The 27,545-nt window shown below is 38.7% G+C and overlaps 1 protein-coding gene across 2 annotated transcripts in view; it reads right to left on the bottom strand.

The window, feature by feature from the left end:
- The window catches only part of LOC134745350 (tyrosine-protein phosphatase Lar), a 631,884-nt gene that overhangs the window by 267,296 nt on the left and 337,043 nt on the right, over nucleotides 1–27,545 (bottom strand). For both annotated transcript variants that reach the window (XM_063679373.1, XM_063679374.1), the window contains exon 5: nucleotides 17,426–17,525. In XM_063679373.1, the coding sequence (XP_063535443.1) occupies nucleotides 17,426–17,525 (100 nt within the window). The remainder of the gene's footprint in view (nucleotides 1–17,425; nucleotides 17,526–27,545) is intronic.

The following is a 27,545-nucleotide window of genomic DNA, read 5'->3' as shown; positions in this document are numbered from 1 at the left end:
AATAAGTAGGGCCCACTAAATGAGTTGGCGAGTCACCACCTGTCTTTCAAATTTTTTTGACTTATTGTCACGGCAGGTGTCCGCTAGTCTCTCCCATAGCCCATTATCCAGTCCATCCAACATTCAAATTTATAGCACATGACCTTAGTTTGCTTTTAGATTAAATTGTGTTAACGGGCCTCTGCGCTATTAGCTTCGGCCCCACACACGCCTTCCAAAGGTCCGGGACACCATGGTCCCGAGATATGGAAAAGACAATAATAATAATAAAAGTGTAGTGTACAGCTTTATATAAAATCGCCCACATTTGTGTGGAAGCCGATTCAGACATGCTAATCTTATGATTAGACAACGTCATACGCCGTCTAACGTCAACGTCCGCACGGGCTGATATACAGCCCAGATTACGCCGGGGCCCGTTTAAGACGCAGTTTTATTATTTTTTTACTACGCCGGGGGAGGACTTTATTTTATCGAAATCTGACGAAAAAAGAAATCGACAACGAAATAAAATTGGCCGAAATTGTAAATGAGCGCTTTTTTGTATGAAGATGAAGTAGATGCGAGATATCGTTATTTCAAGTGACAAGTGAGACTTCGCATCCAACAACGTATTTTCATTAAGTTCGTATATAAAATATTAGTAGAACACATGCGAGAAACCGCCCAAGTGCATTCCAACATGGCACGCCGCAAATGGACGAGTGCTCTTAAACGCAATTCGATATGCACAGCAAATTCACGATTCGACAATTGAAATTTGTGTTTGGCCCCGATATATTTTATTGTCATCGATTTTTATTCCGCTCTTGTGCTGCATTGTTTTATATGTATTTTATGATCGGAATAGAAAACGGATTTTATACTGAGATTCAATTTTGATTCGTGCAGTGTGTGGTTGTATCAACGATTGTACGTATACGTTGCTGTTGGTCAAAAAACTCAATTTATGGCTGATAGTTTTGAATATGATATATTAGTTTACGCCCGTGACATCGTCCGTGCAATCTTTATTATTACTTGCGAACTTTTCCGCGCCTTATAGCGATATCTTTGATCACTAGAAAACTATATACAAGTAAAAATAGCAAATACAGCAATTAAATTAATTAAAAACGGTCATTTACCTATCTGTCACCACTATTACCATACAAAGTTTCAACAAATTCTGTGCAGTACTTAATTTGCAAAGTTCAAGTATCTACGGTACAAGCAAAACTGAAATGTCTAACGTACTAATGTTTTTTTCTCTACTCTTACCTTTATCTATTTTTATTTATTATAAACTGAGAGGTGATTGATATACCTACTTGTTCATTAAGTAGGTATATTAATAGATAATAACACAAAATATTTGATTCCAACATTTTAGATTCATAAGTATAACTTTAAGTTTTAATAATAGGGTAATTATTAAGTTATAGCCATATTGTTACCTCAAGACTACTTTTGGACGATTTAAGGTAATTAAAACTATATCAAATAAGTAAATATGTGTTAAAATTTACCTTGAGAAATATTTTAACTATAAAACTCCCGTGAGACTCAAACATATTAAATTATTTTAAACGGGTCACTCACGTATTAAATCGAATAGCTCACTTAATAATACGTGAGTGACTCGTTTTAAAATAATTTAAGAAATATTTATAGCAATATATTGATATGAACCAATCGTTTTCCATGCCTGTTTTTATAGAGATCTATTTGAAAAGAGGTAGGTCCACGTTGATAGCACGTACCCAAAATAAAAAACTGTTAGCTATGAAATATTTTATATTGGCAAAAAAATATTGGCTGGACTCTATATTTATAGTCACCGGAAATTAAAAATCTATATAAAATAAAATCTATAAAAAGTTTTATATTTTAATTAAAGTTCAACAATATTCAACCATTTATGAATTTCGAGAATAGGTCGATTTGTGTAACATTGTCCCGTAATAATATGTCTTAAGTTACCGAGTACGAGTGACGATGAAACCCGGCCATGCATGATCTACTGTCCGCGCGCGAATTCCGTGCACGGCTGAGGAATGTTAGGAATGTTGGGCGTCATGACAGTGATGGTTACTGGTGTCATTTCGTACGTACGGGCGGGGCGCGGCGCAGCCCCCCCCCCACTTCCTCGACCTCCGAATGCACGGAATTGGCGCGCGGACAGTAGTAGGTATCTTTTTACCGAATGCACATATTCCAGAAATTCTTTTTATTTTAATAATCTGCAATTATTTATATTCATAATAAAAATACAATCATATTACAATGTATTAAATATATTAATAACGGGTCACTCACGTGTTTCGTGTTTCGTGTCACGTGTCACGTGGAGTGAAACATGTCGAGCGTTTTCGACTTAAAACACGTGAGTGACCCGTTATTAATATATTTAATATGTCTGTGTCTCACGGAAGTTTCATATAACAATGTATGGGCTTCTGTGAATTTTCGCCGAATATATTCCATCATACCTCAAATTTTTTGTACAGCGTTTTTTGATAATCTTCACTCGCTTCGTACGACAATGCCACAATTGTAATTATATTTAATTAGCTATCATATGCTCATTTAAATGTCATCTTACCAAAAACATACTTTTGAAACTACTAAGGTAATCGGGAAAACTTTCTGTTCCTAGCACTAAAAGTTGTTTTTATATGGGCGGCATTTTTTTGTCAAAAAGTCAAATTCACCAAAGTTAAAACACCTCAGAACTCAATCAGATTTTTTTTAAGTATTGTGAAGAGAAAATGTACCTATTTTTAACTGGAAAATTTGGAAAGACTGTCAGAAAACCGTTCCGTCCGTTAAGCACAATTCTCAAAATAAACCCAGCATTAAAGTAATTCCAAAAACATTCTCTAGAACCGAATACTCTAAAAAGCGATAAAACGTAACAGTGTACGCGAAACTCTTAAACTGGCAAGATAAGCCTGACGCCCATCTCCTTTTACAAGTCCCATTAACTTCGGCAAAGCAAAGCCTCCTAAACTATGCATGTATCGTATGTGCATCTCTTTTCAGCTGGCCACCTCGCACTAGTTAACATTCAGCCAACATAAAGGATGAAAAAACGTCCGTTCAAAGCGAACAGGTTTACCAACACTCGAGATGCCATCTTTTAAGGGGCATGAATTCGATCTCTTTGCTGTTCGTGCTTTTGAATGGTTGAAACTTTTCACGTCAACGTTAAAAATGCGGGATAACATGGTTCGGATTTCAAATCGATTCACAAAATAAAAATAAAGTCTCAACTTTTTTGTATCGACGTTTGTCTGTTGTCAAGGACTCAACTGAGAGTACCTATCCCGTATTAGCATTTCAAAGGTTGGCGTTAGGGTCATTCAGTAACCCTATCGTCGTCCATTAGTTAGTGGCAGGTTAATAAGGTTCTTTGTCGGGGACCCTCGGCGCTTTTACAATTTCGCCTTGAATACGGCTTATCTCCGGGCTTGTTTGCTTGCACCCCTGTAAAAGACCTAGCATCCTGCTGCGCCAATTTTTCTTTAGTTGGAAATTACGAACACAAGACGCGGACTTTGACGAAGAGCTCCTTTGTTTCACGTTTGTTTTTATTATCCCCGCTTTAGAGGTTTATGATGGCAACAAGAGTGTAAAATTCGATCACTGACCTATCAAAGGCCCAATAATAAGTTAGAAAGGGGATTTCGTCGCTCGAAATCCGCCGATTGAGCCTCTCAATAGCTGGTTTCGACGCGAAATGGAAAATTAATGGCATGGAAGTAAATTTCTTTGGATAACGCGAGACAATAGAAGATGGCCGCTTATAGGCTACACGGAATCATGGAACTATATTATAAAGAAGATTTCTGTACCTAGATTTTGTTTGCCAAAAATTGATAACATCTTGACTCTTACTGTACACTATCTTGACTCAATTATTATTTACCTAAAGATTGCAAAAAGCGGAAAGTTTAAAGTTCTCAATATAGTTGGGTTGCCGATGATTTTTTTTTGGTTTTACAATAAAAAAATATGTCGGTACTTTATTTCCCCCAGCGGCTTCTTTTTATGTGTATATTCTACTATTATAAACCTAATTGTCCCCTGCCTGCTATACAGCCAAATCTCAAAATCTATGATCATTGGAGATTCAATCTTAATCAAAAATAATAGCGTTAGGTTTCCTTTAAAAAATTTGGTACCCAAGTGGCCGTATTGCAGGCATGGAACGTAATAATAGCAATAACTGCTTCACTGCATCAACTGTTTTCAAGAATTATCGCTGCATTTAAGAGGCAGCCCGGTCCAATAATAGATAATATCTTGGGCCTAGATACGTTATTAAAGTTAAATAACAGCGTGCCCTCATGCAGAAACTTCTATTACAGGGGATAGGAAGAAAATCCCTTATCAGAAGCGATTATTGCAACGGGATTAATATCTATAGGATGACGCCAGATGGGATTCTTAACCGGTTCTTTGTTTGCGACTTTTGTTTAGAGGTTGAATGAACCGAGGGCCAAAGAAAAGTCTACGAGAGCAACGGAACGTACTTTCTTGGAGCTATATTGAAATATGGTAGATAGATAAATAGATAAACTGTTTATTTGTTTGCCACAATACACACAAAATATTCAAATACAAAAATGACATAGGTACACAGAACAATCCAGAAAAAAAATAGAAATTACAACAACAAATAAGTCACACAGATATATATGGCGCGCAGTGTTTGTCGCTTTTTAAACACAACAACACTGACACATTTTTTTTGGGTATGTTGCCCTATGTCCATAGATAATTTAACCTGAGAACGGGAAGCAATTGTTTGGTTTTTGAACTTGGAATTATTTAATAGAGGTTCATAATCGATATTGGCCAAACATGGATAATGTTATGAAGCTTTTGCAAAGGGCCAAGAAATTATAGAAATTGAGACGGCAGTTGAGAGTTGAGATGCAACTTCTTAAGCGACTAAAGCATTGCTTGTGTGTTTGTATCTTTATTACGTGTGTTCCACTGAAGTAACGCTACTACTGAGTCGACTTAGGCTGCGTTGCGACGAGATGTGCGAGGATGCGTTGCGAGGATGTGTTTGTTAGGAACCAATAGAATCACTTCATTTGTTTTCCTCGCTCAGCGTGCAGTGATTCTATTGGTTCTTAAAGACACATCTGGTCGAAACGCAGCCTTATGGTCAGGTATCAGTGGGTTCGTTAAATATTATGGCTTGGATATTACAGACCCATAAAATCTAAATCAGTGGGATGTAATTAGGTTTAAGGGTTAAAACTAGGGATGTACCGACTAGTCGCCGACTAGTCGGGAAAGCCGACTATCCGGCCACATTTGTAGTCGGCGATTAGTCGGCGACTAGTCGGCCAAAATGGCCGATTAGTCGGCCTTTTATTAAACAAAAACAGGACATAAACTAAATAAACAGCAAATACATTTGATAAAATTTCCATTTTATTAAATGAAATTAATTATACTTTATACCTGTTAAGGGTGCATACGAATATTGTTATTCATATTATTATATTAAATTCATGTGTAGGGAGTAAATAGATAGATTTATTTGTTTCTTAAAGAAAAAGACACAGTACTTTATACAACGAGATAAAACAAAATGCTTTCACGAAAACATCTTCAACTTAAAATTGAAACAGCAAAAGATAAAATGTTACAAATAAACAATGTGACGTGACTCACAAAAAAGAGGTATTGCCGAAATATGAAAAAGTATGTATGTCGTCGCAGTCCATTGAATATTATGTAGTTGGTTGCAATTACAAGCGTTTTATTACAGTACCTATGTAATTTTTATTATTTGAGGCGCGCGGGTCTCTTGAGGAAAGTCTATTTTGCTCAAAATGTTCAAATGGCAGTTGGCTTATTTATGCATAAAGCTTGTATTTGAAGGAAATATTTTTTATTCGAATATTTGATGCCGTAATATCTTGTAGCATATGCATTTCCTTGGTTAAATTGTCATTTAATTGCTTAAAATGTGAAATAAAATGCATTAAAATTACGCGCAAAAAGCTAAAACGACGAAAGGAACAAGAAAGTTGTTTTACAAATGCATCCTAACTTAGACATAGCTGCTGCAGTGACCATCTGAATGTAAACTTTAAAGAGAAATAATGATTTATGAATTTGGCCGACTAGCCGACTAGTCGGCCGACTAATCGGCCATCGGAGCGCCGATTAGTCGGCTAGTCGGCCAAATCAATAGTCGGTACATCACTAGTTAAAACCCTTTCCTAAATATCAGACGTTTCAATAGGCACAGTAATTTTTAACTTTTTTAAACTTAAATATGCCCCAAATACGGAGCTAACTGGGCATTACTCGGGCTAATTCGAGCGAAACACAAATACCAAATTGGCGGAATTTCGTGTGCAATTGAATTCCCGGCTGCCCTACATTGACACGTCTGTCTATCCCGATCGGAAATCGGACGGTACGTTTGCGATGGTTAGTAAATAGTAACGTCAGGGGCACTGTACCTGTATGTATTTTCTTGGTTGTCTTATTTTAGCTGCGTAAATAATTTGCCATATCTTCATTTTAGCGTTTTTTTTAAGAAAGTTAATCCTAACGATTGGCGCAGAATACTAGTTATGTTACAAAAGCGACTGTAATTCCGACCTTCGATCCAAGAACCTGTCCGAATTCCTTTATTAGGCTAATGACATTTCAATATCAAATCTAAGAAACAACGGTAAGAGCCGGGTTTCAAATCGCTTGTATATAAGAAATTGTGTATAAATTAGTCCTTGCTTATTTAAAATTACAAGAGATACCGGGTAAGACGTTAAAACATTTGACCAAGTTTACCAGATAATTCCAAATTTCAAACACAACAACTCACTTTCATAACGGAAGCTTAAAATCAACAAAATGATACTACAAATGTCTGATATGGAATTTCGCTATTCAGAATAACAATAACAGTTATCTAGAAGAGGCTAAAATTATCGCTCATTCATATTCATGAGATGTGGATGACGAGACCGCTTCGGAGGCGCTTCGCTGATACATTGAGTGTTAAACCGGCGGCGAGATGAGTGAAGAAATAGAACGAGTTTACGGAAAATATTTGTTCTTGAAGCCAGAACCAGACGAATAAGGTTTTACCGTGTTCCAGGCTTTTATAGTTCTGTAAAATATATATTATTTATGTAACGGAGATAAGCCAGAATAAAAAGAAAGCATCTCGAATGATTTTGGGGAAAAGTTTTGTATGTATGTCTTACTCTTTAACTCAGCCGATTTGTTGTATTTAAAACCGTCGTTTGGCCACTAAGTTGTAGTGCTATTTAGTTGCTAAGGGTCTCTATTGTTTGACATAATTATAGTAAGTCATAATGTAATGATTGTCATTAGTCATAATTTGGTTTTTCTCGGAAACGCGTAACTTTGCAGGATTGCCATAAAACAAACCTAACCTAACCTAACCTATCTATAGGATAACCCGAGGAAAATCCTGAAAAGTTAACGGTTTCAGAATTATGACTAATGATAATATAACTATCATTACATTACGGGTTTCAATAATTATGTCAAACTAGCTGTTGCCCGCGACTTCGTACGCGTGGATTTGTATGTTGGTGCTTATATATTTTACATGAGCATAGAACATTATGCAGCAAAAGATATCAGTAGGGACGGTTATTTCCCTTTTCACCACCTTTGGGGGATGAATTTTCAAATACGCTAAAATCACTTTTCTACTCTTTTAACGATATACCTTTTTACGAAGTTTATAATTTCTAGCTTTTAGTGCCTTTGCCTTGAGCACTATTTTTATATTAAATGATACGCGGAGTGCGATGAATATATATAATGAGAGAATATTTACAATGGCTAATTACAATTGGATTCACAAATAAGATTTAGGCTTCCGTATGATAGAAGGAAAATTTAGTTGTGTAGGAATGACATTGACACGTTGACGTAGCAACGTAGACGGGTTGTGAGCAGCCAGTATTGTGATGCGCCACAGGACCCCCCTGGGAGAATCAGAGTCCTGCCTGAAAATGAGAAGGAAAGGTTACTTTCCGGCCAGACCGAGTGGTTCTCACCGGGACAACAGCTTGAGTAGGCCTAGCATTTGTGCCTGTAGGTGAAGCTGTGTCGTTCTGCATGTAGGCTGGTTTGATACGGTCAATGGAGACTGTCACTGGTCCTCGTAGTAAGTCCAATGTGACGGTCTTGTCCGTTCTACGTAGCACGCGATATGGGCCTGTGTATGGCGGTTCTAGTGATCCACGCAGTGCATCCTGTCTAAGGAAAACATTGCTGCATGAACTTAGGTCCTTATGAACAAAGACTGATTTGTTTCCGTGCCTTGATGCGGGGATAGGTCTGAGGTGAGACATCTGGCGTTTCAACTGAGTGACAAAATCATCAGGCTGCAGGGTGTTAGAGTTATGAGAATGAAAGAACTCACCCGGGATGCGTAAAGGCTCACCATACACCATCTCTGCAGCTGAGCATTTGATGTCTTCCTTCCACGCACTTCTTATGCCGAGTAGGACGATCGGCAACACCTCAGTCCACCTCGTGCTGTTGTGGGCCATGATGGCTGCCTTCAGGGAGCGGTGCAGACGCTCGACCATCGAATTGGCTTGTGGATGATAAGCCGTCGTGTGACGCAGCTGTGCACCACAAAGCTCTGTCAAGACCTTAAACATACGTGAGGTAAATTGACGTCCTTGGTCAGTAGTTACGGTTTGAGGACAACCAAATCGCGATATCCAAGTGTCGTAGAATGCATGGGCTACCGATTCAGCCGTGATATCAGACAGTGGCTTTGCCTCGGGCCACCGTGTGTACCTGTCTATGGCTGTAAAAAGGTAACGGAATCCTGATGAATGTGGCAATGGGCCGACCAGATCAATGTGGACATGACTAAACCTTTCTTCTGGTAATTTGAAATTTCCAAGAGGAGAAGAGGTATGACGTTGCACTTTAGCACGTTGACACGATTCGCATGCACGTACCCAGGTACCGCAATCTTTGCGTACAGATGGCCACACGAATCTCTGAGTTACAAGTTTGATTGTGGATCTCGTACCTGGATGACTCATGCCATGGATGGTGTTAAATATCTTCTGTCGATGCTGCTTGACGATAAACGGACGTGGCTTTGCTTGAGACGTGTCACAATATAAATAAACATTGGTACCTGGTACGGGTACTTTCTCAAGCTTCAGAGACGAAGATCGATTGGCAAGAAGCTCTTGTAGTTCTGGGTCTTCCTGCTGAGCTTGCGCGATGGCTTCGAAGTCTGGTGGCACGGCAATGGTCTCGATACGGGAGAGCGTGTCAGCGGTGATGTTGTCTTTCCCGGAGATATGTCTGATGTCGCTTGTGAACTGCGAAATAAAATCAAGATAATTGAATTGTCTCGGGGAACATTTCCTGTCTTTTTGCTGAAAGGCGAAGGTGATAGGCTTATGATCTGTATAAATGACAAAATGTCTGCCTTCGACCATGTAGCGGAAATGTTTGACACTTTCATATATAGCGAGTAACTCCCGATCGTACGCGCTGTATTGCGTCTGTTGCCGTGTCATCTTCTTTGAGAAGAAAGCAAGTGGTTGCCACTCTCCTCGTACAAATTGTTGTAATACGCCGGCCAAAGCCGTGCTTGAAGCATCAGTTACTAGAGCGAGTTCAGCGTCCATAACGGGATGAACCAGTAATGTAGATTTTGTAAGACTAGACTTACAGTTCTGAAAAGTCTCTAACTGTTGATCTGTCCAAGTTAGTGGAGACGAACTTTTCAGTTTAGGTCCAGTTAGCATGTCGTGAAGAGGGGCTTGGTGTTCGGCAGCGTGAGGAACGAATCTTCTATAAAAATTCAGCATGCCGAGAAACCTGCGTAAGCCACCGACGGTCTTTGGGGGAGGAAACTCCTGCATAATCTTTACCTTCTCGTCGATGGGACATGTGCCTTCTTCAGAGACAGTAAATCCTAGGAATGTGACTTCTTTCTGACCAAAAGAACATTTGGATTCATTGATGAGCATACCGTACTCATGGAACCTATCAAACACTTGCCGTAGATGATCTAAGTGCTGCTCGGCATCTTTAGAATAGATGAGCACGTCATCGATGTAGGAGTACACGAAGTCCAAATCTCTGAGCACCTCATCTAGGAACCGTTGAAAGGTTTGGGCAGCATTTCGGAGTCCAAATGGCATGAATGGAAAGGAGAACATTCCAAATGGTGTTGTAATTGGGGTTTTGCAGATATCATCTTTGTAAACGGGAATTTGATTGTAAGCTTTAACTAAATCGATTTTTGAAAAGATTTTACTACCAGCGAGTCGATGTGCGTAGTCCTCTATGTGGCGAACAGGGTATCTGTCGGGGATAGTGCGTGCGTTCAGCGCGCGGTAATCCCCGCACGGCCGCCAACCGTTGCCTTTTTTTGGCACCATATGTAGCGCCGACGCCCACGGTGAATTAGAGCGTTGTGCTACACCGTCACGAAGCATCTCTTCAAACTGCTCCTTGGCGATCTTCAGGCGGTCTGGAGCTAAACGGCGTGGTCTACAGAAGGTAGGAGGACCTGGAGTAGTTCGGATGTAGTGAACAGTGGAATGCTTTACCTCTCGCGGCAGTCCAGATGGTTTCGTTAAGCTGGGATACTCTGCTAGCAAGCGGTGGTACTCACTGTCACCCGAAATTGCCTTAACGCTGGGTTGGTTGCAGTGCTTAAGCTGTCCCGTAGTCGACAAAGTTGTTAAGCTGTCAATTAGTCTTCTATTTCTGCAATCGATAATAATACCATAATGTGCAAGAAAATCAGCGCCGATTATAGGTTTATTTACATTTGCTACGACAAAGTTCCAAATAAAGTCTCTGCGTAATCCTATGTCTAACTTTTGCTTGATTATGCCGTACGTATATATGAGCGAACCATTAGCGGCAGTAAGCGAGTAGTTGTCAGGCGACTTGCATTTAGGCATAAAATTTCGTGGCAGAACGCACAGGTCAGATCCGGTATCAATGAGGTATTGAATTTTAGTTACTCTGTCCGTGATGAATAGGCGGCTGGTTGTAGTAGGACAGTCAGCAGCCGCCACGGTAGACTGTCTTACTAGTTTTCCGCTTTAAAGTTGCACGGCGGAATGCAATTCCGTGCGTTGGTATTAAAGTGACTATGATACCAGCACATACCTGATTTGACAGCTCGATACCGACCGTGTGACTTGGATCTGCTGCGACTGCGCGACCTGTTCTTATTAAAAAGCGAGCGTCGCTGACCGCTGCTGCTACCGGTGCTTAGCTGAGCAATCTGTTGAGTCATTTCGCTCTGGATGCGCGCCGTTATAGATTGCTCCATCTTCTTGAACATGTCTTCAAACGAACTCATGCTTGCAACCTGCTTAAAAGAAGAACCAGGTGTCACGTCTAAGATCTGGTCTGCAAGGATTGCGATGTCGTCTAAAGAAGCCGTCTTCTGAGACGCGATGATCGCTTGCACTTGAGTAGGTAGGCGAGTCGACCACAAACTTCGGAGAAAATCGTCAGTGACACTATCGCCAGCTAATCCTCGAAGGTGACGAAGGAATTGGCTTGGTTTTCTGTCTCCAAGTTCTTCAAATTGCAGCAACTGACGTCTTTTGTTTTCTTGCGACGTTGACAGTCGATCGATCAATTGTTTTTTTAATTTTTCATATTTGTCTGTTTCTGGGGGCTTCGTTATGATATCCCGTACTTCGCGAGCCGTTTTGGGATCTAGCTCTCTGATCACTTGGAAATATTTCGTAGAATCCGCTTTCACGCCCCAAACAGCGAACTGCGCCTCGACCTGGGCGAACCAAACTTCCGCATCTTCTGCCCAAAATGGTGGTAATCTCATGGTCAAACGATCTACCGCTGCGCTGGATTGTTCGGCCTCTATTTTATCGCAAACGGAGTCTTCGAAGTTGTCGGTCATTTTGAAAGTCGCGGGTCACCAATTTAGTGCCTTTGCCTTGAGCACTATTTTTATATTAAATGATACGCGGAGTGCGATGAATATATATAATGAGAGAATATTTACAATGGCTAATTACAATTGGATTCACAAATAAGATTTAGGCTTCCGTATGATAGAAGGAAAATTTAGTTGTGTAGGAATGACATTGACACGTTGACGTAGCAACGTAGACGGGTTGTGAGCAGCCAGTATTGTGATGCGCCACAAGCTTAAAAAAATTTGAACCCTATACAAACTTTCAACCCCTTTAAGGGGTGAATTTTTAGAATCGCTGAAATTACTTTTCTTCTTTGCTAATAATATACCTTTATACAAAGATTCCAGTCCCGCACTCAATAAAATGTTTGATCTCCATACAAACTTTCAACCTCTCTTTCACCACCTTAGGGCATGAATTTTCATAAACGCTGAAATCAGTTTTCTTGTATTTTAATAATATATCTTTTAACGAAGTTTCAAATTGCTAGCTTAAAATAAAACTTGAACCCCATACAAACTTTGGACCCTCATTTTATCCCCTTAGGGGATGAATTTTGAAAAACCCCTTCTTAGTGGATACTAACGTTATAAAAACTAACTATTGTAAAAAAATCAGCTCTCTAGGTCCAACGGTTTGGGCTGGGCGTTGATTTAAGTGAGTCAGGACTTTTACGTTTATATATATAGATAAAGGGACCCCAGTTGCTAAGCCTATGTATAGGTAGATGGGATTTTTTAGGGAAGTCTACTCAAAATTTACATTTTGACAATTTAATAAATTAAGTTGAAAAACATAGGACGATATGCTGATGAGCGTTCACATTTAAGAAGTTAAAGGAAAAGACAAGTTAAAAAGTTGCCCTCTTCACATCGGTAGGTACGTGGACAACATGTCAACGTAGACGAGTTAGCAAGTTTTAAAACAAGAAGAATGTGGCAAAGTTGACTTTGAACAAACTTATGAATGCAGTTGTTGACTTTCAAAAGTATTTTTTTATCCACCAAATGATTACATTTTTATCCAACAATGAATTTTACACACAGTGTATTGTTTCCATTTCTATTATATTTTTATCCGTCACGCTGTGTATTATAAACGACTCCTCATATTTACGTATTTCAAAAGCTTCCAACGCTTTTAACTTACTTTTTACATGAAAGCCATCCGCTTCAATAAAAAATTATAACATAAGCATATCGAATAACTTCCTTAAGCTCGTATCACGCATCACCGTTTGCTTTGATTGATCTAGCCTAAGTAAAGAGAATACGTGTCGTTTTTGATGCTTCAGCTGTGCGTGATATGAGGAAAAGTATATTTTAACGACGAGAGGTAAGAAGCAAAGATGTTTGCAGTCCTGACGTGGATATATTAGCATTTAGATTATGTGCTCGTCGAAACACATGGCGTCATGAGTCTTCGTATTGACGTGTGTCGACGATGCGATGTTTTTAATATTCTGGTCAGATTAAAAGGGTGTTAATATTTTACTTTAACCGATCAATTAACAAACTGACAAGCGTTTAGTATCTTGCTTGCCTGTTAAAATAAGACGTTTTGATTACGATTGTTTGGGCGACATTTTGTAACAATAATTGAAGAAACAAGTATACGGTTGTCACTTAATAAACGTTAAGATAATTTGATCAAAACATAACAAGCACATCTTGTTATGTGTGTTATTGTTGTTTTTTGTGTCACCCGTTGACCACGAACGCTGTAAAGGATTCGAAACGTCGGGATGTATTATAAATTCAATATACGCGATATATTAAATCATTCTACGGTTTAGAATCACTTGTTTTAGTCACTCGCGCAACACAATACACAATACGCAATACACAATACGCAGTACGCAATACACGGTCGTCGTGAACGCTGCTCGCACTATTAGTGCTTGAGAAAGGAGACCTAGGCTCTCCGAAACATGTCGCGCGAGTGACTAAAACAAGTGAGTCTAAACCGTAAAATGATTTAATGTTAGTATGTCTCACAACAGTTTAAATTCGATACGCGATATAATCAGTTTTCATAGTTTTATTTCATAAGCACATCTTGTTTACATGACAAAGAGAAATAAGTCTCGGAAGTTCTTTGTTAAGTTTGCAAATTTGTGACAAAATAGCCATTTGGGAATCCGGATCGTCGGATCGCATTTTCCATGCAAAACGTTAAACCATTGCCGTGATAGTTTGGAGGCACAACTCAATACCACACGTTCATTCTGCCCGAAAACTGGCTCATCTGTATACATGCATAAATTGTACCACCCGATCCCCACAATATGACAGTTCAGAGCCTCTATCCCTTGGGGCATGTTAAAATGCAAATGAAGAATATTTTTTTTCTTTTTTAAATTGTGACTAAATTGTGTCTAGTCGTAATCGAGACCGACGGGTAGTCACGTCTGTAATATATTTTTAGGGTGTCGTAAAGACATCGACTGCGAAATCTTTTTTACTCTTACCAACATGTGCTGACATAAACCAATTTCTGGGTTGTAAATTCAGGTTTAATCGAGATTGAGGCTTGTTGTGGCGTGTTAAAGTCCAGATTTGATGGTCAGTTGGTTTGGGATGTTGGTAAAAAGTGTAATTTGGAGGCGGTGCGCACTGTTGTATCATTTGGTTCATTAATTGCGTTCATAAGTTCGACGTCGGCCGTTTTATCGCCGGCGCAGCCGCGCCGCTGCTCGCTTATGCAAATGTAAGCGCCGCGTGTCCCTAATGTTGGCATTATAACAATTTAAGAAGTAAAACAACAATAAGTATTCCTAATATTACGCAGACCTTAATCTTGCGGCGTAATGTATTGCCGTAACCTAAAAGTGGTCAAGTATATCGCGCGACCAGGGTTCCGCTACAACTTTACGATGAACTAATTAAGTGCCTTAATTTTTTAAATTGATACAATGCTCATGTCCGCACAAATAATAATTTGACAAGATAGAAAGGCGATCAGTGACTACACGTATTATATAATTCTCAATTTTCTCAACTGTCATTGTCACTTGTCGTATGTAGTCGCGTTCACAAAAATTTACAAATCGCGTCGCTTTAATAAGTCAAACTTAACAAACTTCCCTCTCATTTCCATATTGAGGTTAAACGCGAGTCATAATTTTCAAAAATCAGTCCTACGCCCGTTAATGTGGACGAGACCGCTCAGTTCCCGTTTTGATAAAGCAGTGTTACATTTAATTATGCGGCGAGGGTAGACTGGGGATTTTTGGTCGGAGTTTTATGTTAATTTGAGCCCCACACTCCTCTATGGTAATGTTCGAATATGAGAGGCGAATTCATACGGTACCACTATTAAACCCTCAGCGTGTTGAGTCTACAAAACTCGACGTAAGTGGTGGAAATATGCAGATTTATAAAAACAGACAACTTTGATTCAATTAAATAGACAATCATAGAAGTATTTTAAACGTGTGTGTAGTAGTTTAAACTTTGAGTGATTCACGGTTAGTTTCACTAGACTTATATTGACCGGGATATAGACCGTGATTACTTTTGTATTGTCCAGGAGCTCCCGATATTTCGACGCAGTTACATGCATCTTGTTCACGGGTGACTGAAGATAGCGGGTGGGTGTCAAAGTTGTTTAATTTTTATCAGTGGCCAGTGTTCATGACGAACGTGCACGATTCTCTAAAGAGTTTGTGAGCGATTAGTATTAACGAGCGGGTATGCGAGTTAATGTATAGTGATGTATTCAATTTAAAAAAACACCTTGTTATACCACAGATAAAAAAAAGTAATTATATTCATTTGATAGCTTATTAAAGAGGCCTACTTTGTTGAAAAATCTGGAGGTGTCGCTGGCGTGACAATACTTTAAAAAAAAATAAAAAATATTTATATACTTTTTTTTTAAGTTTTTGTATGGCAATATGTCACAAAATTAATATCATGTAATTGTCCTTACTACATGCACAATATACGTGACGCACGTCAAAATCGGCTGGCTAGAAAAAAAATATTGAAGAAAGATCATATTTCTTTTTTTTTTACTATAAAGTTTGGGCAGCTGAAATTTGGCATACTCGATACTAATAGAAAGACAAATCAATAAAAAATATTACAAGCCAAAACTCGCTGGGGGCAGACTCACTTAGCTTATCCTGGCATGGGCTTTTCAAGTAAATTATTCTGGTTCATTCTTATTACCAAATAAAGTCGAGAATGTTTCCAATATTCTTCAATATGCCGTCACTTGGAAACGTTTCCTAAAAATAGATTCTCATCAGACATTCATGAAATTCGTGTTTGAACTATTACATTAAGGTACATGATTCACAATATACCTTATTGACAATCAATAACAGCAATAATTTGTGTTATAATAGTAGTATAAAAAATAATGTCGTTTCATCGTTAGCCCATTTTCACATAATTGAAGTATAAAACACTTAATTAATTAATTATAACACTAACGTAAACCCTCATTCGTTAATTATATCTGACATTTTATTCATTATTGCTATATTGAATAATCCATCATCCTAGCCACTAATAAAGTTCACGATATAAGTAATTGGATTCCGTCTAAGCTAAATTTGCACCGACTTGAATATAATATAAAATGTGTCATTATATACGTAGAAATTTGACATTCATGATGACATTGCGTTGCAACACATTTTCATTGCAAATGCCATGCAGTTGGGCACTCAGCACACGGCGTCGTAACGTAAGAGACGCGTACAAGCGTATCGTAAAAACGTACGTACGTACGCACGTATCGTTACGAGTACAAGGTGCGTAGAGTTCTGCGCGCGTAAGCGTATTATCGTCGCGTAAGCGTAATAATTTTATATGTGAAATAAAAAGTTATTTATGTTAATATTTGTTTTTTACGCCAGAATTAAGCTACGACTGTCGTAATTACGACGGAAGTCTCATACGCTACACTAAGACTACACTTCGTGTGCGGACTTGTTTGAACTGCTTGTACGTGCTCGTAGCGCTCTCGTTCTACGCGCGTATCGATACGCTTACGTGTCTCTTACGTTGCGATGCTGTATGCTGAGGGCCTAAGCTTGGTCCGACACTAATAAAGGAAGATACAGATGGCCCTTCATGTGATTAAATAAATTGTAAATTCTGTATTGATTGATAGACTGCAAGACATTTTTTTTGTGTAATGAATGAACCGCACTCAAATCGGAGCAGCATTTACGTAGCAAAATGTATTTTGAACACACGATACATGCAGCGGCAGGTTTCAGTGAATGTATGTTTAGAAAGTGTGAGATTTAGACAATGCAATACCTATACTTCGGTTCTTTGTTCCTTATCTTATTAATTTGCACGCTTAATGATGGAAAAGCATATAGCATAGCATATATGGGTTTTTACCCAACTGCCAAAGGAGGAGGGTAATGTTTTTTAAATCATGGCTTCATACACGCCCATTTGGGCGTTCATCAACGAATGAGGGATTACCACAGCTAAAATTCATCATCAACTCACCGGAGGCGTCCACTCGGCACAGGAAGATCAGGCAGCACAGTAGAGCGATGCTGTGGAGCGGGGAGCGCCGCTCTCGCATCTTACCGCAGCCGCGCCGCGCCTGCGCAAGCAAACACGTGACAACGCGCACGCCCCGCCCCCTTCATCACCGCGCGGCGGGCGCGCGCGACATCCAATACCAAACCTTATACCTACTACTTACGATTAAGTCTATATTCAACTAACGAAACTATACACATCACAACCGAGTTTTTTTGCCACTTAATAAAACCTAATTATATCACAAAAATACGACAACCGCTTCGATGATTAAAAAATTTCGAAATTTATTCCTTATTTAAGTAATTGTATAAGATTTGAAACACGTAGACGATGAAGATTTTTTTAAATATTTACAACGATTTAAACACGATATTTTTATTTTATTTGTTAGGTTAGGGCGAAAAGTTAGCTAAGCAAAAGGGTTTCACTGCGCGAGTTTTATTTGGAAGCACAGTTTGGTTGAAGCGGCGGTGAATTTTCAACCATATTCCATTGTTATAAGCACTATTTTGGTCTTCTCAACTGCACTCGTGGCGGGTAACACTGCACTGGCACGTTCGTCTCAATTTAATATGCACGGTTTTTTTCTCAACAAAACACATTTTTATCGTTTGCAGCCAGTATCATGGACGTCGATTTTCTTCCTTCACACCTGAAAACATAAGGAACCGTGTTGTAACTCAGTCGACCGCTGAGAGACAACAAATTTACGACTGACGAGTTGGAATGCGTTCTCATAAATGCACTGTGGTATATTGGTTTTAAATAAATAAATAATGTGGGTAGATTGCCAGCTGCTACTTTCATCCTCAGACCGCGTATGGCCACCGAGGCGACCGGACGTGTAACAGGTTAAGTACCTATTTAACTGTTACCACTTTCATTCTACTACCTTCGGTAAATACATGGTATAATAAAATCAAGGTACTCTCTTCCGAGACTCGCGAACCACGTGGCTGACACAAGCCTACGTCATCGTGCTGTTAAAAGGTTCACGATGACGTAGGCTTGTGTCAGTCACGTGGTTCGCGAGTCTCGGAAGAGAGTACCAGGCGGAGTATATAATTATACCATGGGTAAATACACTTTAATTTTCCATAAAAAAAGTAAAGACAAAGAACTAGTTTATGCTCTTGATATCGACCACAAAACGCGACAAGAACAGACTTCACAAGTTTCGAAACATTCAATCCAATCCTATACAGAATACTAAGTAACACAACTGTTCGGAACAGTATTTCGTTAACAGCTTTCCATTCAAGCAGAATTCCTAACCTAAATATGTAACCTACTTAGTTTCACTGTACACGTAGACCGAACGCCGAAACTCCAAAATCTTTGAAATTGATAACAATAAGGGCCGCTTGGACTATTCACTAACCCGGGGTTAACCGGTTAAACCTGGAGGTACCATGGTTACTAGTACAATTTGACACTGGGTTAAAGGTTTAACCGGTTAACCCCGGGCTAGTGGGATGGTGCAAGTGGTGCTAAGTGAGATACGCTTTTAGAGAGACCAATACTGTATCTGGGAGTATCCGCTGAGAAATGGTATTGCGGTCATCGTCTAGGGCATTTAATAAAAGAAAAGTATTTCGTCTATTTTACCCCAACGCACCTTACTTATTTAAAAAATAGTATTTTTATTTCGTAGAATCGAACCTTTATTTATCTTTACATAGTTTTCTTTTACCGAAAACTCCGAAAAGACATCGGTAAACATGCAACAAAATTCCATACATCGTTTGCCACTTCCGAAAATCCCTTAGCTTATATTGGTATGATGGATTGCTCATAGTTTAAAAACCATAGGCTCAACCTAACCGGCCATGACAAATTGAGACGCCAAACTCAACTTAGGTCCCTTCAATATCGTCAAATAAGCAAAGTTCGCGCGCCGGAGATAAATTTAGGAGGAAGATAGTTCCTCCCGAACTAAATATTCAATGATAGGAGGGAGTCTGCAGCAGTTTGCACAACTTATAACTTCAATAAGAACGGACCAGGTGTGAGCGGCGATGCTTCGAATGAAGCTATTTGCATAGAACCTAGTAGAATTGGTTTAGGTGACATAACTTTGTTATTATCAAGGAGATAGATAGTATAGAGGGTTATTGTCATAGTAAATTTTGTAGTCACAGTACATTTACTGCCATTTTTCGACACAGGATTAAAACTAAAAATGAAAATGAATAAATATATAAAAAAATTGATATATATATATATATATATATATATATATATATATATATATATATGGATAAATGTTTTTTTATTATGACTATTTTTAGAACGCCATATGACTTGGACCCATGTTCTTTCACTGATATGTATTTTGTTAAATATCAAACGGTGTCGCCAAACCTATCTACACGAGTATAGGCCGAAGGTGTGGGCGCCATCTATTCGAGTATAGATTTTTCTTGATTTCCGAGGCACGTTTTTTAGACGTTACGACTTAGACGTTACTTATGTTATGATAAAAAAAGTCGGACTCGCGCACGAAGGGTTCCGTACCATTCCGCAAAAAACGGCATAAAAATCACGTTTGTTGTATGGGAGCTCCACTGAAATATTTATTTTATTCTGTTTTAGTGTTTTGTTTTAGTGTTTAGTGTTTTGTTTTTTAGTATTTGTTGTTATAGCGGCAACAGAAATACATCATCTGTGAAAATTTCAACTAGCTATCACGGTTCATTAGATACAGCCGGGTAACAGACGGACAGACAGACGGACGGACAGCTGAGTCCTAGTAATAGGGTCCCCTTTGGGTACGGAACACTAAAAACAATGCTTTTGCTATAAAGAAACTGAATGCCCTATAGTGTACCTATAGGTTAAAACTTAATAATAAACACAAGACTGTTTCTTTTGGAAAATAGACCATATTGTACATCTGTTGGAAAATGCACATGCACAGTCACATACGTATTTGTACGCAGGAGTGCTAAGCCAATAGTTTTGCTGACTGTACATTAATAATGCTTGATTGCCACCGACGTGGTATTAAAAAAAAAAAGTGTAAAACCGAAGCCTCTCTAGCTTTTCACTTTTATATACGTATAAGACATATGAAGGGTACACGGAAAGAACATGCCTAGTCACTTAAGTAACATTTTGAGTAATCGCGGTTTTAAAATTTGGAACCATGTCAAAATGTATGGTAATTCCGTGACCAGGTCTTTTTTAATTAAAAAAAGTTGTGTTACTTACATATATTATACAGTGGTAGCAAAAGTTACTTATAACCAATAGTGAAATAAAAATCTCATTTTCCGAAAAAAGTGACTAGACATGTTCTTCCCGTGTACCCTTCATATTCAAATGAACATATTAATGAAATGAAATGAAATGAAATATATTTATTAATAACAATTGTTACATGTCGAGGTAAGTACAATATTGAGTGTACAATTATTTTGTCGGCTAATAAATAGCTAACAAATAACATTAATCTAATTACTATTATTCGCATTGTTTATTCGAAATATCTTAATATGTCACAATAATTTTTAATAATTAATCAATAATCGGTAGACTAAAAAACTCGTCATATGAATAGAACGTCTCTTGCGTCAACCACTTTTTAAGCCTAACCTTGAATGCAGAGGTGGAAGGTGCATCTCTTACTGAGCTAGGCAGGCGATTGTAAATCGAGGGGCCTTACACGAAGTGTTATCTAATTTCCATGTTTTGTACAACAAAGTTACCTAATGTAAGTAAATACATGAAATGCATTAGTTGTTCCTAACTTTTAAATTAACAGGCCATTACCATCACAAGTTAAGTAATTAAGACGGAGATGCGACATCCGGCATCAGCAGTGATCGATGAACCGCCCCCACAGGGCACTCGTGAACCTTATGGTAACGAGATAAGAACTAGTTATGGTCAGCATAGTGGGTTGCTGGGTGAGCATTGCCCCGAATAGCAATCGGGCGTCGTCAGTTAATATTAAATAATGTCTTATTCAGAACGCACCCGAAGTGACGTCACGGACGGCCGATTGCGTCCGAAATTCAAAGATCGACAATCATCGGAGGCCATAGACATCCATACTAATATTATAAATGCGAAAGTCTGTCTGTCTGTCTGTCTGTCTGTGTGTTACCTCTTCACGCTTAAACCGCTGAACCGATTTAGTTGAAATTTGGTATACAGATAGTTTGAGTCCCGGGGAAGGACATAGGATACTTTTTATCCCAGAACTCACCCCTCAAGGGGGTGAAAAGGGGGGTGGAAATTTGTATGGGGGATCAATAACCGCTGAACCGATTTAGATGAAACTTGGTATGGGGATAGTTTGAGCTGTGGGAAAGGATATAGAATAACATTTATCCCCGAAATCATCCCTTAAGGGTGTAAAAAATGGGGTGGAAATGTCATGTATGGACCAATTTGGGGGTGAAAAAAGGGTGGATTAAAAAGCAGATTTGTTTAAGAATTAAGGTACCCAAATTACTAATTCTACGCAGACGAAGTCGCGGGCAAAAGCTAGTAGTATATACAAGTAGTTATAGACGCGCCACCGAGCGACCGAGGGTACGAGAAAGAATATTCATATAAAATTTGAGCAGCATATAATTTTTCTCTTTCACTCTTCTCTTTCTTCTTATAGCAATCGCAATAAGACTATCTTTCTCTATCAAAGAGTATCAGGGCCTTGTCGGAGGCCCTATCTAACGTCCGCCGACAGCAGCCAACGGCAATCTTCCAAAACATATTGAACGACAAACTCGAGTTCTACTGTATTTCATTTAATTATAATTCACTAGAATAAATCTTTGTACACAATTTTTTGGGTTCCGTACCCAAAGGGTGAAAACGGGACCCTATTACTAAGACTCCGCCGTCCGTCTGTCCGTCTGTCACCAGGCTGTATCTCATGAACCGTGATAGCTAGACAGTTGAAATTTTCACAGATGATGTATTTCTGTTGCCGCTATAACAACAAATGATAAAAACAGAATAATATAAATATTTAAATGGGGCTCCCATACAACAAACGTGATTTTTTTGCTGTTTTTTTCCGTAATGGTACGGAACCCTTCGTGCGCGAGTCCGATTCGCACTTGGCCGGTTTTTAAATAACATGTCTTCATTGAAGATCCACTTAGACATCCCTGCATTACTAAAGGAGCCTAGGCCTCAACATGTCGCTGCCCCAATATTACATGGTTCTATGTTTCACTTTTATCGAACTGAAATTTGAACTTTATCACAGTGACATTAAGTCGAATTACAACTATCTTGAAAATGTAACAGAACCCTGTAATAAGGCAGCGATGTCTCTTACTGAGATACCGTGTAACCGTGCGAACCAAAACTAAATTGTTTTTCAAATGTGTTTTTAACAGGTTTTATATGTACGATTCCCACCGACCACCGACCGACTGGAGTCGGGCCGCGCCGGAGCGCATTTTCAATGTGCCTATACATTATGTATGGCAGAAGCGATGGAATCCGACCGGAGCCGTCCGCGTGCGCAAGGAGCCGAACGGCTTACGGCCGAACAAATGTGAAATGCGCTCCAACTCCGCCCGTTTGGTGGGAATCGTACTTTAATCGTATATGAATATGAATATGAATATAAAATCACGTAAAACGTCTAAATCAACAAGGAAAAAAATACTTTGATAGAAATGACAAACCCGTTTTGTAAATCGCTTTAATAAAGTTTAGCTGTCATTACAGGTGCTAGCTATATTTAACTTCACTTTGGTAATATTAAAATGTAATCCTCAATGTGTGCTCCCTTTGGCCCTATTTTATAAGGGTTACCTTTTTCTGAGAATTTTCACGATCGTCAAGTGTTTAGTTTTCTTATGAAATTATTCGTTTGAATAGGTAATATTTTTTTAGCTCATCATTTCAACAGTTTCAAGTGCCAAAACGAATGCGAAAATAAAACAACAATACGCCCTTAAAACAAACCCGATAGAATCCAAATTAGCTAAATTTAGATCGTGTTTAACATATGATTGTATCGCGTGAGTTAAAACAAATCGTCGCTATACTTACTCAACCTCATATCTGCAACAATCATTTGATGGAAATGTCGCTTTTCTTTCATTCGGAATACGGGTGTTTTTGTCATCAAATGAGTGTTGTAGATACGAGGGTGAGTAAGTATAGCGGCGAAATGTTGGCAGCCTGTCACCACGTCAGGTAATCTATAGCTTTGCGGGATATCAGGGGACGAATTCAGATACTTTATTTCGTATCCAGTACAATTCAATACAAATACTAACTAGGGAACAAATCAAATTATTTTATGAAATATTCTTTTGATTTGTGTTTTTTAAGTAAGTAGTCACACTACCGCCATCGGTGGACTTTTTCTTTAGTGTATGTTATCTATTTCAGTTTATAATACAAATACTCTTTATTGCATACCTCAATACAGAAAACAATACAATAAACACAGCAACTCAAGTTGAAGTAAACAACATACGGTCTTATCGCTAAAGATCCGCAACAATGTGACTGCTTTATAATGCGACTTTTCTTAAGAGGCACACGAACCTAACCGCCGCCATACAATCGAAGTTACGCTCTCATTTTAAAACGACATTCTGAAATAACATGAAATTTGACAAAATTTCAAGTAACAGAATTATGTTACTTGATCTATGTCTGTTACTTGAACTAGTTTTTGTTAGAAACTGTAATTACAAAGATTTTTTTTACATACAAAACTTCTAAACGCTCTATTTTTCTTTGTATAATCATAAGTTACGAAAATATTCATGCCAAGTTTCATGTAATTTAAGCATTTCGTTTTAAAATGAAATCGTAACTTGTATTGGAGCGGCTTTTTGGCGGCGGGTTCTATAATACAATTCCGATATCATTCCAACACGTCAAATATTAATTTCAGAATAAAGCCCCATAATACGCCTAAATGTCATATCGCGTCATTTTCAAAAGGAGATTACACGGGCATTTCGATGTTCCGTCTTTTTCGCACGGCTCTAGACACGCAGGTGCGACAGAGACAGCTGTCTAATTACGTAGTTTAGACGGATTAGTTTAAATGACTGGTATTACGATGGTATGTGCTTAATAGACCAATTGCTGTTGTAAAGCGGTAATATAGAAGCTAAATTAGGTTAAATGAGGTAGCTAGGTTACTAAGTATGTATACAAGGTGAAAAAAATTAATGGGCCCTGGAGGAAAAGTGCCTTAAAACCTTAAGCTAGCTCGTTTTACTTATAGGAAACATCCTTTTAATTTAATAAAGAAACAAGACTGCATTCAGTTTTTTTTTGTTTGCCTAAAAATATTCTTGAGTACTAAATATTCGATTTTATGGATATTTTGTACGACAGACGAGTGTAAGACCAAACGTTTCTTGAAGAAATTTTATCATTAACATTAACTGTATCGACTAGTAGAATAAAATAGATGGTGTTTATTATTTGGAATTTTTACCTACTTCCGCGTGACACAGATATATTAAACATATTAAAACGGGTCACTGATGTATTTTTATGCCAAGTGCGCGTCGGACTCACGCACGAAGGGTTCCGTACCATTACGCAAAAAAAAACGGCAAAAAAATCACGTTTGTTGTATGGGAGCCCCACTTAAATATTTATTTTATTCTGTTTTTAGTATTTGTTGTTGTAGCGGCAACAGAAATACATCATCTGTGAAAATTTCAACTGTCTAGCTATCACCGTTCATGAGATACAGCCTGGTGACAGACAGACAGCGAAGTCTTAGTATAGTTAGCGCTATCTCTACTGAGCTCGTTCACTTATACTAACAATGGCATTCTGTTAAACAAAAGCCATTATTTATTTTATGTGAGCGCGTGCTGGCCTTTGTGCCTGAGGCTCACACACAATGGCCACGCGCCCAATCACAAAGGCCACGCGCTCACACAAATGAAATAATGGCTTTGTTTAACAGAATGCCATTGTTAGTACAGGTAAGTGAATGAGCTCAGTAGAGATAGCGTTAACTATAATAGGGTCCCGTTTTTACACTTTGGGTACAGTACCCTAAAAAACGGATTCATTTCCAAGCGAAGTTATGGACTAAATCTAAAACTGACTAGAAATTCAAACGAATAAATTCGGAAATACATATTTGATCGATACCACTTACTTTATATACATCCCACTCTATCTAGCTGGCGCGGGCGCACGCACGCGGGTGCCATTGTTGGTAAAGTCGGTCGCACGCGTCCGCGCCAGTTACGCAGCGTACTACGTCGTAGGCGAACGACACGCGAACGCGAAGCGGCGGGCGCGAAGCAGTGCAGCGCGGCGCGGGGTTAATCAATCCTTTGATACCCAATAGAAGTGTCCTACGTGGGCGATCTCGTTGCGAACGCGAACGCCATAGGCCCGCCGCGCCGCTTTGCTTCGCGTTCGCTTACGTAAGACGCAACGTTAGCGTAGCTCATACAATTTTTCGTTACCGCGTTCGTGCAACCGCGTCAGATAGCGAACACCCTAAATCTTATTTTACGAGAAATACCCACAGCCCATGCCGGTCCTATGCATATTGGAGAAATATTTATAAATTATTTTATATTCACGAGGCAATATTTTTAGTTTCTCGATATTGCATTGGAACATTCATGCATTTTTAACTACCTAATTTATAACTGGAATAAATATGTTATAGCTTAACAACATTGCTTTTAAATTTCACAAAACTGTTCCAAATATACCAGAAATATTCGAAAGGTTAAAGTTTATTTTCGATTTACGTTTATCAAAAATTACCATAAAAAAATGTATTCAAACGTTAACACCTATCTTCGATATGGTCTTATTTTTCAATTGTCCCTTTTTTTTTCTCTAGTACACATTTATTATCTATTTATCATTTATCCAAACTATTTATTAGGTATTCACACTAAAAATATACAGTCACAATAGCAGATCTTAAGTTACAATGTCTTCCCTACCAGTTTACCTACAGGCCAAAAAGAAACACATTGTTTAGGCACCCAAGAAAGTGTAAAAATAATATTGTCTTCGGTTACCGCGATAGTTACTCATGAAATAAAACTATGAAAACGGATTATATCGCGTATATTGAATTTATAATACATCCCGACGTTTCGAACCCTTTACAGCGTTCGTGGTCAACGGGTGACACCCGGGGGTCATTTTTACACTTTTGAAATAAAACTACCCGACACCCGGGGGTCACCCGTTGACCACGAACGCTGTAAAGGGTTCGAAACGTCGGGATGTATTATAAATTCAATATACGCGATATAATCCGTTTTCATAGTTTTATTTCAAAAGTGTAAAAATGTTTATAAACCGTAATTAAACTAGCGACATGTATGCGTAATCACGTGGATTCGGCTCTAAGTTATAAATTTGAGCTGTACGGGACTCGCTGACACAGCCGCAAATGCGTCGCCATTCGGCTTTCAACCAAACTATAGGGTTGTCGGGACTGGAAAAAAAGGATTTTGAAGTAAAACTTCTTTAGGCGCCACTAGAGGGTAACTCAGATTTTTTTCTGACGGAAGTAACGCTCAGTAGTAACACACGCACAATAGGATACACGTCAAAGTCAGCATAGCAATAAACGTCGAAGAAGTTTTACTTCAACCGCGCGTAAAGATTACTCGCACACCCTTTTTTTAATACAGATTTCATTATTATTAGAAGCTCAGTGTCCCACCGCTGGGCCTATTATTGGGCAGTTTCTGGCAGGTACTGCTGATCAGTTTCCCCACTTTTTTAACACTGCTGTGTTATACTCAATAATATAAAAAAAACGACAACGAATCTCAAATCTGCCTAAAAACTAATAACGTTCGATTCATAAACTCTAAGAAGCCGTTCTTTTACCTCTGTTACCTCTTAACGCTTAAGCCACTAAACCGATTTAGATGAAATCTGGTATAAATAGTTTGAGGTAAGTCTGGGGAAGAATATAGTTTTTTATTATTGCGTTGCACTGCGTTGTCGCGCGTGACTTCATATGTCAAGCGCGACTTCAAGTATGGAGTCGCGCACGACAACGCAAGTCATGCTAAGCGAGATCGCTTACTAGATAGTAAGCCCAGGCAACCCCGAACAGCGCCATTTAGCTGTT

Source organism: Cydia strobilella, chromosome 11 (genome assembly GCF_947568885.1).
Source record: "Cydia strobilella chromosome 11, ilCydStro3.1, whole genome shotgun sequence".
NCBI lineage: Eukaryota > Metazoa > Arthropoda > Insecta > Lepidoptera > Tortricidae > Cydia > Cydia strobilella.
This window is presented reverse-complemented; position numbering and strand designations above follow the sequence as displayed.